The sequence below is a fragment of the Streptopelia decaocto genome (assembly GCF_964273445.1).
Source record: "Streptopelia decaocto genome assembly, chromosome: 11".
Lineage (NCBI taxonomy): Eukaryota > Metazoa > Chordata > Aves > Columbiformes > Columbidae > Streptopelia > Streptopelia decaocto.
Genome location: NC_138666.1, coordinates 16,692,706 through 16,708,025, shown reverse-complemented (window position 1 = coordinate 16,708,025; position 15,320 = coordinate 16,692,706). Strand labels below are relative to the sequence as shown.

At 43.8% G+C, this 15,320-nt stretch overlaps 2 protein-coding genes across 2 annotated transcripts; one reads left to right on the top strand and one right to left on the bottom strand.

The window, feature by feature from the left end:
* Positions 1–266: 266 nt before the first annotated feature.
* Positions 267–2,057, bottom strand: LOC309444803 (cytosolic iron-sulfur assembly component 2B-like). Its single transcript, XM_082062928.1, has 5 exons — positions 1,806–2,057; positions 1,621–1,700; positions 1,194–1,319; positions 1,023–1,068; positions 267–495 (listed from the first exon to the last, which is right to left on the bottom strand). Exons 1-5 carry the CDS (start codon positions 1,945–1,947, stop codon positions 398–400), a joined length of 492 nt encoding a protein of 163 aa, XP_081919054.1. The 5' UTR covers positions 1,948–2,057; the 3' UTR covers positions 267–397.
* A 2,135-nt stretch (positions 2,058–4,192) lies between these two features.
* Positions 4,193–12,335, top strand: LOC309444801 (fatty acyl-CoA hydrolase precursor, medium chain-like). The gene is made up of 13 exons (XM_082062926.1): positions 4,193–4,293; positions 4,956–5,160; positions 6,011–6,152; positions 6,557–6,690; positions 7,009–7,162; positions 8,049–8,150; positions 9,078–9,182; positions 9,524–9,664; positions 9,749–9,832; positions 10,626–10,773; positions 10,936–11,067; positions 11,380–11,452; positions 11,603–12,335. Exons 1-13 carry the CDS (start codon positions 4,221–4,223, stop codon positions 11,775–11,777), a joined length of 1,668 nt encoding a protein of 555 aa, XP_081919052.1. The 5' UTR covers positions 4,193–4,220; the 3' UTR covers positions 11,778–12,335.
* The last annotated feature ends 2,985 nt before the right edge of the window (positions 12,336–15,320 follow it).

Sequence of the window (15,320 nt, the reverse complement as noted above, 5' to 3'; positions counted from 1 at the left end):
AATCGTTTAAACCAGGGAACAGAGGATTTTGCTAGAACTGGCCGTACGGTATCTCTCAGCGAGTATCCAAGCTGAGGGAGCCTGGACAAGAGGACCCGTGAGCTTCAGCAAACTAACTGCAGTTGGTCCTCACTTTTTTTTCTACTATCTCACCAATATCACACCCATCTATGCAATGACTAGTAAAATGTAAATGTTCATTATGTTTCTGTAGCTGTCTGTAAGCTGATTTCCCATATACTAGTTTTTGTAGGAGTAATGAAACGTTTTTTTAGAAAATCCAAGTGATTTTATTTTGCTCATAGGTATATGTATAGAGTAACATTAGCATCACCACTATATAAAAAAAAAATTACATTTAACAGAGCAGAACACCAATAATTTCCTCATCAGGCAATTATGATCTGGCAGACAAACACTGATTCACCACTTCCAGTAAGTGAGAGTTCTCCAAAGCAGCTGCTACACGTTCTTTATCAGCAAGCTGTTTATTAACTGGGCAGAAAAAAAACACAACACAAGAAACCGGTCAAAACCTTGATATGCAGGGTCTTTGTTAAAGCATTTTACATGGAGACACATAATCACTCTGTTGCTATGGCAGCCAGGTAGACCTGTAATTCTGCAGCTGCCAGGGATGCTGCAGAGTTGCAGTCTCGAGTCACAGCTGGCACATTATCACAGGTTGAACCACAAAGCTGTTTGTGGTCCAGCAGCACCTGTAGCTGTAATGCAAAGGAAATTCCCCCTCAGCCACTCCCCATTTTCTGAGTCCTCCAGAACCCAGGCAGATCCATGACCAGCTGAGAGCACAGGCTGCCTGAGGAGATGGCAACAGTACAGTACAGGACATTCCAGTGTCATCATTACACGTTTCTGTTCCGCTACATCCCCAGAAGCTGATGCAGGTAAAGTCCCAGAGAGTAAAGAGCTGCTCTGCAGGTGTGGGAGTCTCTCTCCCCTCTAATCTTCAACATTAAAAACCCAAAGAAAACCACAAACCAGAGCATTAAACACCTTACCTGCGTGCTCAGAGGCATGTGTTCCTGGTGTTATGTGAACATCCAGCTTAACAAAAAGAAAAAGAGGACAAAGTCAGTTTTCACCACAAGTTAGGTAGCGCTTTTTTTTTTTCTTTGTAATTTTCAAATACAAACCCTTTTCTTGGCTTTTGGAGCAATTTGATTACTCACCTTAAACCTCTCGGGCAGAGATCTGATCAGTTTTACTTTTATGGAGAGGCCGATTAAGGTCGCCATGCTGCAGTGAGGAATGGTGGGAGTGAACTCCACCGCCACCGTGCTCTGCGCGTCATTCACCTGGGAAACCAAACACTCACGGACGAACCGCCCGGCCGCACCCCAGCCCAGCTGCAGGCACCGCTGGGAAACGCAGCTCGGAGCTGCACCTTGCCGCGCATCGTCTCCTTCACTGACACCGTAAAATACCATGTTTAGCTGCAGCAGACCGACATATGAACGTCCCGCAGCGCCAGAAAGCAGCAGCTTGGTCTAGCAGTGCGGGCTGTGCCCGCGGCCCCGCCCGCGTTTACCCCCCGCGGCCCCGCCCGCGTTTACCCCCCGCGGCCCCGGCGGCTCGACGGGCGCCCCGGGCTCTCACTTTCACTCGCACTTGCTCCACGACGTTCAGCTCCTCCAGGGTGAGCGGGTGCTCGGGGTCGTTAATGGAGCGGATGAGATGTGCCGCGTTAAGGAAAGCGGAGCGGAGCGGAGCTGCCCTGCCCGGCCCTGCCCTGCCCTGCGCGCCGGCCCAGCGGCCCCGGCCCTCCCCTCCCGGCAGGATATCGAAGATCTCCCGGTCGTCGATGGAGTCGGGCAGCTCCTCGTCCTCCTCCCGCGCCGTCACCGGCCGCTCCCCCGAGCGGCGGTAGATGAGCGGGTTGGCGTTCTCCAGCGGCGCCCCGCCGCCCGGGCCCGGGCCCACCATGGCTGCGGCGGCGCTGCCGGGCGGAAGGAGCCCGGACGCCGTTCGGGGCCGCACCGGGAGCGGAGGCGGGTGCTGGGCGGTGCTGGGCCGGCCGGCGCTGCCCCGTGCGCCAGCGCGCTCCTGCGGGCGCGGGGCCGCCGGCGGGCGGGACCCGGGGAGCGCGGGTTCGCTTGTCGGGCGCTCCGGGGAGCGGGTGGGAGGCAGCGTGGGGCGGGGCGGGTCTTGCACAGCTTAAGCTGAACTCCACCGGGCTCAGCGAGTTATAGCTCTCAAGCACTAGATGCATGATGTTTGGCTTTATGTTCTGTACATTCCAGCTTCACTGAATGCTTACCAGGGGCTGAGTAGAAAGCCAAACCGACCCTCTTTTATTTGCAGACTTTCAGCGCTTCTACCATACAATCATGAGGTAAAATGTAATTGTGAGCTCTTATAAAATTGTGTGTCTATAAATGCGATACTTGTGTCTATTTTTCAGCTATGGAAACCAAGAAAGGTAACAGTGCATTGAAGTATAAAGAGGCAAATATAATCATGTGGCAGGATTGTTTTTGGATTGGTCCCTGACTTCTGCATTATTCACTGATTGAGGGTAAGCTGCCACATGTTCTCTTTTAACATTAAATGCCTAACGGGATTCAAGAATTCTACTTGCCATGTATGTAACAGTGTCTCTAGAGTCCACAAGTTAGTCTGTATCACTGGATTAAGTGTTTCCACATATAGGTCATGATTGTGCATCTCTACCAAGGGTCTACAGGCAAGGCTGTAGGGATCTCAAATCCCACTTGTATATTTTCCTAAGATTGGCAGAGTTGGCAGAAACTGTTTTGCACTGGTAACATTTTCAGAGCGGCTGCTTCTTCGGGAATCTGGATGGAACATGGGCTGAGAGATTTTGCAGATCGTGTATTTGAAAGACAAGTAGTGAGTAGAACAAAGAAGGATTGAAGAGTAAGGCTTGGAAAATAGAAGAGTAAATGAAGGGGAAAAATAAAGGGAAAGCAAATAGGAAAGGACAGAGTCTAGTAAAATGAGTGAAGATCGGGATATAGAAAATAAATTGCTGATGGAGAGAATTAAAGTTTTTTTCAGCAAAAGGAAAGAGCAGCAAGCAGAGTGCTCAGCATTTGGTTTTGTGGCAAAGGACTCCTGTAGGCTGCAGGTCACAAGTGAGCTGAGGTGTGTGTGCCCATGGGATGGAAGCTGAGACACAAGCAGGGATTCTTGCTGTTCCACACTGCATGGAGGAAAAAACAAAAAACAGAAAACAAGAACAAAGTCTCACAGTGAACTGTGGGTCTTTAGGGCGCACTCAGCTGAAAGCAAAGGTGCAAGCAGTAAATTAATTTGTGCTGTGTGTAACAAGTAAGAATTCTTGTGATATATTATAAAATTGCGAAACAGCCTTTCTGGGGCAAGAGCTACTGAGGCGTGCCAAAGAAAAAAAATAAAGGCAAAGCCCGAAGTTCACGTAGAGCTAACATGAGCCCTAAGTTACGTGGGCAGAAAATCGCTTTTATTTCTATTCAGCTCTCTCTTCCCTCTTTTTCATGTCATGCAACTTTGATAGATGTGAGTTCACACAGAGGCCCAGAAACCTCCTGATTTTCAGAGGCATCAAAGGTACAGTTCCCACCCAAACACTTCGATATTGTTCCCGTGCTACAAAAACTGAGGAAGCATCTCGTTAGTGTTGAGAAACTCTCTAACTCTTGTATTAGCTACCAAGCAAACATCCTTGAACACGCAGGACTGAGTGGCAGGTGGAGCAGCATCCACCTTGCAGGAAAAGTGAGATTTTTCTGGTAGTGTTTTTGTCAGCAAATATTGTTTTGTAAGAAGAAAAATCCATCAACGTTTTCTTCAGCCAAAGCACATTTTTCAGGAGTATTGTTTGGGGTTTGCTCTTGGTGGCTATATGGTGTGTTCCTTACCTTGAGTCGTTAATACCAAGACAAAGTAAACCGATGTGATAAGGTAAAAGTGGAGTTCCCTTCCTGGTCTCTTGACTGTGTGGTGTGAGGAAACCCTGACCGCATTGTGAAGCGGGTGTTGTTCCAGCAGCAGGACGAATATCCTGTCACAATGAAAACTCTTTTCAGAGCATTTTACAGCGGCTCCCGGGCCGGGCAGCTGCTCTGGCTGCCCCGCTCGGTTGGCTCACATCTTGAGTATTGCTTTTGCTAATCAGCGGTTGCCTTGCGTAACACGTACATGTAACGGTATATAAGGCAACAGGCTGCGGGGGTAAATATGTGACTGGCTTGAAAATGGCGACTGGAAAGGACGCGTTGCTGCTGTCGCTGATTCTGACTGTCGGGGTCACGGCGCTTGTAGCTACCGGTGAGCTTGGGAAGGGATTTTACCTATTGCCTTCTGTAAGGAAATAGAGCCCGTGGCAGCTTGTTCACCTATGGGAACCCCAGCTGTATCGGAGGAGCTGGGCAAACAACCTTGCTGCATAGAAATTACATCTCAATAGCAAAGTTTTCTCCATTTCTTTTTCTGCTCTGCTTTCCATAATTCGACTTGGTAGTTTTTGCAAATAGAGAAATAAGCTTCTTGTCCCAAATACTGTTAACCTAAACATTAACAGTATTTGTATATGGCAGAGCATTTTCAGGAATGTTAGAAGCTTTTCCTTTTGGCTCTACATACAGTCAAAGTTCTGCAATGTATTTTGTGTATTCACAGATCTTTTATTCAAAAGAAAATGCCTTTTCTTATGAGAGCACCTGATTGGACTTTTAACTGACAACATGGATCAAAAAGAGTTAAGATCTACATGCAATTACTGATGTGTGTGGATAGTAAGACAATTCATCTGATATACCTGAGGGAGTTTACACACAGAAACCGAGGAGAATGAAGGCTGAAATGATGTCAGCTATACTGATTAGAGTTTGTTGAAACAAAAAGTGTATATTTAAGTAGCTAAAGCTCTTAGAAATCTAGAATTACTTACAAATAGACCAATTACGTGATTTTGTGTTCATGTCCCCCAGGACACAATGCAGAGCAACCAGAAGTGGAGACCAAATACGGGAGAGTGCGAGGGTTCCGCTTCCAAGTGGACGCAGCCGAGAGGAGTGTGAATGTCTTCCTGGGGCTTCCTTTTGCGAAGCCGCCCGTTGGGCCACTGAGGTTTTCTGAACCCCAGCCACCTGAGCCATGGAAAGGAGTCAGAGATGCCACTTCCTACCCACCAATGTAAGACAACAACACAGCCAGGGATCTTTGTAAGACTCGTACATGGTATGCAAGTCCAGGACACTGATGTGTAGGGCAATCACAAGCCACAAAGATACATTCCTTGCTGCCATCTCGTTGCCACCTGCGACGGTTACAATGAATGCATTTCTAAAGATATCTCTATAAGCTGCTCTTCTTATGAAAAGCTCTTATGTGATGGGCATTAGTGACAAATTAATGTGGACCTGCACTTTGCTAATGATGTTCATGTTTTGGAGCATTTGGTCATTGCTTAGCAATGTATAAGAACTGTGTAGCTTTGGAGCAGAAACAGAAAGAAACTGAGGAAATGTTGGAATAAAACATTCAAAGAAAAAATGTGGAGCGAGTCACATGCTTCATAGGACACATAAGCACTGCAGAGCATTTCTAGTCTATGTTGTAAATATCTACTGCATTTGTGCTACTGCCCTTGTTTAGTGCATCAAGCCCAAGACCCACCATTACAATACAAAAAGCTATTGAGGATGCAAAATACTTAATTTGGATTTTCATTGAAGGAATTTATAGCCACAGGTAGTTGCAGGTATATTTCTGAAATGTTTTGAAACACAAAGTTGTATCTGCATGTCCCTGTGTGCTGCCATAGATTGTGACTCATTTTTACACATCTCCTTAGTGTGAGCTCAAAGGAAGAAAGTATCTTGAAGGTGAAAAAATATTAAATGTTTTCTGTTGCAAACAATCTGGAAATGTACTGGAGATTGGTTTCTGGTTAGCACTTTACTGTGGTAGTACAAAAAAGCTACACTTCATAACCTTGAGGTTTTAGTTATTCCTGTTACTAGTTATTTTTTCATTTATTCAGGTGTTTACAGGATAAAGCAATAGGAGATTGGTTTTCAGATGTTATTACTAATAGAAAAGAAAAAGTTAATCTCCAAATGGCTGAAGATTGCTTATACCTAAACGTGTATACACCTGTTGCTACAGAAAAACAGGAGCTGCCGGTAAGCAAAACTATTATAAAACCTCTAGCATAATTATTGTACAGTACACCTACAAGCTGTACTATCTGCAGACTTAAAGGTGCAGTTTGATGATCAAGTTACACACTTTGCCCCAGTAAATATTTCCTGAGGTTTAAAAGATACACAAAATCCTATTATAAAATTAAATTATATTGACATTTATGTAGATAGTGTTTGATTTCCTCGAAATTATCTGTGAAAAGTCACAGGGTACTGATATAATCTAAGTATTTAATAAAAGCAATGCTATTTTGTGAGACTGCAGGCCTCATATTTGAAAGACTTCTACTGCTTGTGAAATGTAATCTGAAAGAGTCAGGAATGAATTTTTATCACTGGGAGCTCTTATCCGTGCTGGGTTGTCTCTGGTTTTGTCTTCCCAGGTCTTTGTGTGGATCCATGGAGGTGGATTCGTTGGAGGAACAGGTTCATCCTATGATGGTTCAGCATTAGCGGCATTTGACAATGTGGTGGTGGTAACAATTCAGTACAGATTAGGTATTGTTGGATATTTTAGGTAAGACATCTTATTTCCATTCTTTGCGATTTCCTCAATTACGTGTGCAGAGCCTCGGTGAAGAGACGTGCAGGACACTTGCTTATGCAAAGAGACTATACATTTCTTAGTTGCATATGCAACAGTTGGGAACAATTTACAAGTCCCAAGTGAGCTTCATTTTGTTCTTGTTTGGTTGCTACTTTAAGCTCAATGCTCTCTGAGCCATTTATTTTTTTAGTTGTGTAGAGAATGGCAGCTGATTTGTTATAGCACAGATTATATTTTTCTCTGCTTTTTTTCTTGCACTGGGCATTGAAAGAAATCTCTTCTCTGCAGCACTGGTGATAAGCACGCGCCAGGTAACTTTGGGTATTTGGATCAAGTAGCAGCTCTTCAGTGGATTCAGGAAAATATCAGATATTTTGGAGGAGATCCAGGATCCGTCACTATTGTTGGAGAATCTGCAGGAGGAATCAGTGTTTCTGCTCTTGTAAGTTCACAGTAATAATGAATTTGGATGACTTAGGGGAATAACAGAATGTCCTGAGTTGGAAGGGACCCACGAGGATCACTGAGTCCAACACCTTGTTCTATAATAGAATGTGGTATCACTGCAGCTTCTGATTGATGAAAATGTTCTTATCATACCCAAATCTTGCCGTTCAGACCCAAAATGTTATTCCTCATCTACTAAATTAAATTCTGGTGTTTAGTTTTGTTGTTGTCATTGTTTTGGGTATTTTGGTTTGGTTTGGTTTCAGTTTTCTAGTAGTGCCAATACTCCCCCAAAAACTATCTGTGTGAGAGAATTTCTTTAAGAAGATGCGTTGCCCTTTTCGTGATTGCTTTGACAGACACTTGTGCAAAGTCATCACAGCTGAGCTTGTGCATTTTGTGACCCAGCAATGATGCAAAATTTTTACATCAACTTTGAGCACCTTGGCTAAGAGTTTGTTCTTGCCCAGTCTCTCACAAATTGGTGGAGATCACACAGTGAAATCAGGGTTCAGTGACAGATGTCATAAAAATTCCTGTTTCCCAAGCTCTGCCCTCTGGCCAATGGTTCTTTCCTCCCCTCCTGCAGCACAGCCAGACTCTCCTGGACATGGTTTTATTCGGTCCATCTCTGGCTTGTGGTGCCGTCCCAGCGAGTCCTGGCAGCAAGGTGCTATGGGAGGGGACAGGGCAGGCGTGGCTTCCCTATCCCTGGCCATGCTGCAGAGCCCTTGGCATAGCTGAGCTGGGATCAGAGCTGTACAATAAGAGTCTTATGGCAATTGTTTTCAAAATGTTTTAAATGGCAATTCCTGAGAGTGAAATTCTAAGTCAGTGGTCAGAACAGAATGCTTGTCATGCTTGTTCTTGCTTTGTTATAGATCTTATCTCCCCTGGCAAAGGGTTTGTTCCATAAAGCCATTTCAGAGAGTGGTACTGCAAGCAGGCTTTTGTTCACTGACCATCCTGAAGAAGAAGCAAAAGTGCGTACTTCGTGGTAAATTTGATTATTTTTCCAGATAGTTTTGCACAGCTTAAACTGTGTATTCCAAAATGTACAAACACTTGTGGGTTTTTTTTTTCCTGAAACTACAACCACTGTCGTTGAAGACAGTATTTCTGTGTGCAAATAATACATGTTTAATGATGCTTTGCTTTTCATATTTCCAAAACTTGTCAAATGTCTGAAAGCAAAAAACTAAGGAAGTGAAGAGAGAAGGCAGGGAAGGAGTGTGAAATGTAAAGCAATCCTAGAACATGTATTGTCATCGGGAAAAGTAGAGCTATGATTTTTGGCTGGAAAATGGCACCAGATTCCCAATATTCTTTCTCTTTCCCTCTTTTTTGATGCCTGTTATGTGCCAGTAAACAAGACTTTATCCATTCTGTTTATATTTCAAATGAAGAGCTGACTTCAAGCCAGGTTTTTTTGTCAACTACAAGAAACAACATCCAGGAACCTGGATTTGATAATATGGGATATAAAAGAGGCAACATTATAATGAGTTCTGTCTCTCTATTGACAGCCGTTACTCCACCCAAAAAGACATCATCACGAATGGTATCCCATGCTCTTTGTTACCATCTACATGGTCTTATTCTGCCTCTGCATCCCCCTCACTCCTTTATGTCATCCCACTCTGTCAGCCCAGCACGTTATTTACCAGAATTACTATCTTGGTCTCTCTCTCTATCAAAATACTTGGAGGGTGTCTGTTTTGTCCTTCCGCTCAGCCCCAGTGTGCAGGGTTCTGAGGGCTCCCTGCTCGCTGCGTCTGCAGCTGGAGCGTGTCTGGCTGCAATGGTCCTTGTGCAGAAGTTCAGACTCCCCCTGCTGCACTCTCAGGCTCGGTGGCACACGGAGCCTTCTATGGGAGCAGATAAATAGTGAGTGTTTTTATTGATTTCAGAGAATTGTTGCTGCCTCTGACTGTGAAAAACCCAGTTCAGCTGCAATCGTTGAATGCTTAAGGGAAAAAACAGAAGAAGAGATAGTAGAAATAGCACAAAAACTGGTAGGTGAAACGATACTTACTGCGTTTAAATGACTTTTCCAATTTTGTCCTAACAGAGCTTGCTATTTGCGTGTTGGCATATTAGGGGAACTTGAAGTGAGTGAAAGATGTGACTTTCTTGACCTTTCCAGGCTTTGGCAGCATTGCAGCTGTGCTGTAACTCACCTGAGCAATGTCAACAGGTGACTCTCCTTTCATTCTGTGTGCACCTTGAGCTGCCTGTGTTTTGCTGTCTTGCTCTGCCAGGGGAGCTGCAGTAAAGAACTGAACATTTTTTCTGGTGCTAACATCCATGAATTAATTAAGCTTTTTTTTGTTGTTTGTTTTTCTTTTTTCTCCAGCCTCCCATGTCCATCATTCCATCTGCAGATGGGGCATTTCTTCCAAAGAGTCCCATGGAATTACTATCTGAAAAACTCATCAATCCAGTCCCATATATAATAGGAGTAAATAACTGTGAATTTGGATGGTTGATTCCTATGGTAAGAGACTTATAATATCAGTATTTATATATCATTTTATTAGCATAAGACTTCCTAATAAATATGATTCTCTGTATCATGTAGTTGCTGCAAATTCCTTACGCAGATGGTCTGGATGAAGATGTTGCGCGTCAACTTTTACACGGATTCTTACCAGCTACTATTAAGGTAAGAGACCATTTTCAGAACAACCAAGTGCTGCTTTTTCGCTTGACTGGTTCTATGTTTCTATATTATATATATGGGCTATATTTTATAGGCAACCTTGATTCTGTTTGGCAGCTTCCTCCCATGGGCCAGTATCAGGCAGCAGACAGTGTCTCTGTTGCCACTAATGACTGAAAATACACTTCAAATTTCTATCTTAAATACCCTTCTCTCTTAAAACGAGTTCTGTGGAAATCCAGGAATGATTCAGGTACCTAAACACAGATGTCTTGTGACATTTTAGATTCCCTAGGTTATCCAAGGCACGCATGGTACCAGCAGGTGTGACACAAGCCCTATAGAACATGCTGTTCTGAAGCAGTAGGTATCCAGACAGGAGAACTAGATGTGTTTAAAGTGGCACTGAGAGACCCATGTTTAGCTGTCTGGAGGTTTTGCTTCCCTGTAACAAAACAAATGAATTTTATGAAATCCAACAGGATTCCTTTTCCCTTATGAGGGTTATTTCCACAGTAGTGAGAACAGACTGCCGTATCTATGTATCAGCATCGCTGACTGATGTTTATTTAAATAAGTTTGATCTTAAGATATTGCAAACCCCTTTTTCCATTTCTATCCAGTCACTCATGTAATTCCCCATTCTGAGCTCTGAGCCACACTCTGCACAGCTGAGGGTGTTTCTGAAAGAAGGTAATGGTTGGGGTTTATTTAGCCAGGGATGTGCAGGTGACACACTCAGTGCTGTTACTCTTGATAATATTCATCACTGTTATATTTTTGTTGTTGATTTCAGGGTGTTACTTCTGAAGTTGTTGATCGAATATACAATGAATACATAGGGAATGCAGCAAACCGTATTCAGGTGCGAGATGGTTTTCTTGATGCAGTTACAGATGCTTTGTTTGTTTTTCCGTCCATTGAAGTGGCCAGATACCATAGAGGTGAGTCTCTTAGAAGAAATGTAGAGTTCCACCCTGAGCTGTGATTATGGACACTGCTTGTGTTTTCCTGTTATCAAAATAGCTTGTAACCAAAGTTTATCCTCTTTGACGGCAGGTAGTTTCAGCTCTCAAACTAACACTCTTCTGTCCATTTTCTACCAGATGCTGGTAACCCAGTCTACTTTTATGAGTTTCAGCATCGACCCAGTTCAGCGACAGGGGTTGTACCAGAGTTTGTAAAAGCAGATCATACAGATGAGATTGCCTTTGTGTTTGGAAAGCCATTCTTAGCTGGTAATGTATCCATGCTTACTAAAGTGGTCCTTTTAAAACATCCTTATTAGTCATTTTACTTACAGGAGTGGCTTTTAGAATAGACTTTCTCTCTTAGAATCATTGAAATCAACATAAGCATTTTCTGCCTTTAGCAGTAGTTACTTTCCATGAAATCATCCATCTGCACTTCTCTCCCAGAGCTCTACTGGCTAAAACTCCCGTAGCTCAGAGGGAAAAATACAACCGAATACAGTCTGTTGGAATTGATAGAGCTGCTACTTTTATTATTATTTAGTTTTTAACGTTGCCATATTATGTCTCACTTTGCAGGGAATGCTACAGAAGAAGAAAATAAGCTTAGCAGAAGTGTTATGAGATACTGGACTAACTTTGCTAGAAATGGGTGAGAATTGTAATGCTAATTACAGTTCAAGATTTGTCTGTGCCGCCTGAACCATAGGGCAATACTTACATGCTGGTTCCTAAGAATGTGGCAGTCAGAGCACAAGTGACAGGTAAATGAAAAGCTAACTGTTCATTACATTATTTCCAGAAATCCCAATGGAGAAGGATTGGTCCATTGGCCTCAGTACGATCTGGATGAAGGATACCTGGAAATAGACCTCGTGCAAAAGGCATCAAAGAAACTGAAAGAAGGAAAAATGGAGTTTTGGACACAGCTCTTAAAAGAAATGGTGGATGAAATGAGGGAACACAGTGAATTATAAGAGTGGGGGCGGGTAGAGTTTGCTTTTAAGACTCAGAGTAAAGTCAAACAAAATTAGTTTGTCAGGATGCAGATTTTAGTAACTCTTCTAAGTCCTTATTATGTAACCTGTTGTCATGATCACAGTGGAAGGAGAGAATCAGGGGAAATTTGGAATGTTTGCAGGACTAAGAATCACTATTTAATGAAGTAAGGAGAGAAAACGCACAATCTTTCAGGCTCAAAAAGAGCATGATATCTCATCAGTGGATATCAAAACGGAATAATGCTCCTGTGAGAGGCGAGAGTGAGAAGGGAATTGGGAAATCTATTGAAATCTGTAAGAAATGTTCTATACAGAAAATATCAGAAGTATCTGAAGATGTTATATGTTTATTCCCCTCTTCTTTCAGAAGCAAATGGTCAGGTGTTATTTTTACAGGGTCTTTCCACTTCTTTTAATTGGAAATAGCTTGTAGGAGCAGAGCATCCACAAAAAACCTCTGTGAGATGAGCTTGACCTCTCTGCTTGTTTTCTTGTTTTGTCAACTGTTATAAATAAATGTTGCTTTTGATTTTTTGGAGCTTCATTTTCTTTCCCTTAACTGATACAGGCTAATTCCAAGAGGTTAGATCACATCCAAGAAGCCAGAAATGTGCCCAGGTTCTTTCTTCAACCCAAAGGGTTGAAGCTGAGCTCATGGCAAGAACCAGAGTCTGGCTTAACTTCTGTACTAAGGACAACAGCCTTGGTATCTGCAGCTTGAATGCACTGCAACAAGATGCTGAAAAGCAACAAAGCTGATGAGACAAATGGAAAGTTCCTCAGCAACCCTGATGATCATGTGCAATGAAGCTGGAAGAGCAGAGTTTACAACCACCCAACCAAGCAGTGTGTGTTTACCACTGCAGAGTGAAGTTCTTCCTCAGACAGTTCAGTTGTGTGTTTGGACACAAAGCTGCTGAGCTGCTTCCCTGCTACTCAAGGAACTGGGGCTGAGCAGCTCTCAGAAGTTTCCGACGCTGCTGTGGCACCCAGGTAGACCTGTAATTCTGCAGCTGCCAGGGATGCTGCAGAGTTGCAGTCTCGAGTCGCAGCTGGTGTGTTATCACAGGTTGAACCACAAAGCTGTTTGTGGTCCAGCAGCACCTGTAGCTGTAATGCAAGAGGAAATTCCCCCTCAGCCTCTCCCCATTTGCTGAGTCCTCCAGAACCCAGGCAGATCCATGACCAGCTGAGAGCACAGGCTGCCTGAGGAGATGGCAACAGTACAGTACAGGACATTCCAGTGTCATCATTACACGTTTCTGTTCCGCTACATCCCCAGAAGCTGATGCAGGTAAAGTCCCAGAGAGTAAACAGCTGCTCTGCAGGTGTGGGAGTCTCTCTCCCCTCTAATCTTCAACATTAAAAAACCCAAAGAAAACCACAAACCAGAGCATTAAACACCTTACCTGCGTGCTCAGAGGTATGTGTTCCTGGTGTTATGTGAACATCCAGCTTAACAAAAAGAAAAAGAGGACAAAGTCAACAGTACACTGGAAGCTCAAGTTCAAACTATTTGATGATAAAAATAAGACAGTAACAAAAAGAGGGCAAAAAGAGTATTCTTGCCAATGGCAGCTACTGCATAGAGCAGAATAAAGTCTAAACTCGCAGGCTGTTGTGCATTCCCACCTGCTTAAGGCTCTGTGAGACAGGGCAGCAGCCTCCCCTCCTCCCGTGCTGCAGAGCACTGCAGGGCACTGCCCCGCCACCCCCCTGGCCCTGACACCACTGTCACGGAACCGCGACTGCACCCACATTCCAGCGCACGGCCCCCTCTGCGTCCAGAGCGTTCCCCTCACCCGCAAGAGCAATACCACTCCAGTCAGTTTTCACCACGAGTTAGGTAGCGATTTTTGTTTTAAAATTTTCATTACAGCAATTTGATTACTCACCTTAAACCTCTCGGGCAGAGATCTGATCAGTTTTACTTTTATGGAGAGGCCGATTAAGGTCGCCATGCTGCAGTGAGGAATGGTGGGAGTGAACTCCACCGCCACCGTGCTCTCCGCGTCATTCACCTGGGAAACCAAACACTCATGGACGAACCGCCCTGGATGTATCCTGGTGTCAGGATTGGTTTTTGATTGGTCCCTGACTTCTGCATTATTCACTGATTGAGGGTAAGTTGCCACATGTTCTCTCTTAAAATTAAATGCCAGACAGGATTCAAGAATTCCACTTACCAGGTAAGTAACACTGTCCCCAGATTCCACAGGTTTTTCTATATAACTGGAGTAAGTGTTTCCATATGTAGGTCATGATTGTGCATCTCTACCAAGTGTCTACAGGCAAGGCTGTAGGGATCTCAAATCCTATTTGTTTATTTTGTTCTTTTAACTAAGATTGGCAGAGTTGGCAGAAACTGTTTTGCACTGGTAACATTTTCAGAGCGGCTGCTTCTTTGGGACTCTTGATGGGACATGGGCTGAGAGATTTTGCAGATCGTGTATTTGAAAGACAAGTAGTGAGTAGAACAAAGGACGATTGAAGAGAAATGTTTGGAAAATAGAAGAGTAAATGAAGGGGTAAAATAAAGGGAAAGCAAACAGGAAAGGACAAAGTTTATTAAAATGAGTGAAGATCGGGATATAGAAAATAAATTGTTGATGGAGATAAAAATAGTTTGTTTCAGCAAAAGAGCAGCAAGCAGAGTGCCCAGCATTTGGTTTTGTGGCAAAGGACTCCTGTAGGCTGCAGGTCACAAGTGAGCTGAGCTGTGTGTGCCCATGGGATGGAAGCTGAGACACAAGCAGGGATTCTGATTGTTCTACCTCACATGGAAAAAAAACCCAAACACAACAAACAAACACAAAACAAAGAAACAAACAAACAGAAAAACAACAAAAAAAGTCTCCTGGAGAACATCCATACATCTCTGCGTTGGTGTTGTCAACAGGGTAGTGCCGCAACCCACAGCTCTGTACAGAGGCAGGAGCCTCGGCCACCTGCCAACAGTTTGCTCCCTGAGCAGCCCAGGTTAACGCTGACTGGGGTTACCTGCAAGGGCTGTAAAGCACACCTGTGCAGGTACACTGAGGGAGGTTGGAGTAAAGGTCACAGCACAGTCCTAGTGCACAGGGCTACTAGCTGCATACTATGTGTGCTGAACTAATTTAAGGACTGTGGGTCTTTAGGGCCCACTCAGGTGAAAACAAAGGTGCAAGCAGTAAATTAATCTGTGCTGTCTTTGACATCTGAGGATTCTCGTGATATATTATAAAATTGCGAAACAGCCTTTCTGGGGCAAGAGCTACTGAGCCTTGCCAAAATAAAAAGGCCCAAAGTTCACGTAGAACTAACACAAGCCCTTTATTCAGCTTTCTCTTCCCTCTTTTTCATGTCATGCAACATTGATAGATGTGAAGCCCATAAACCCTCCTGATTTTTCAGAGGCATTAAATGTACAGTTCCCACCCAAAGACTTTAATATTGTTCCCATGCTACAAAAGCTGAGGAATCATCTCGTTAGTGTTGAGAAACTCTCTGATTCTTTTGTTAGTTACCAAGCAAGCATCG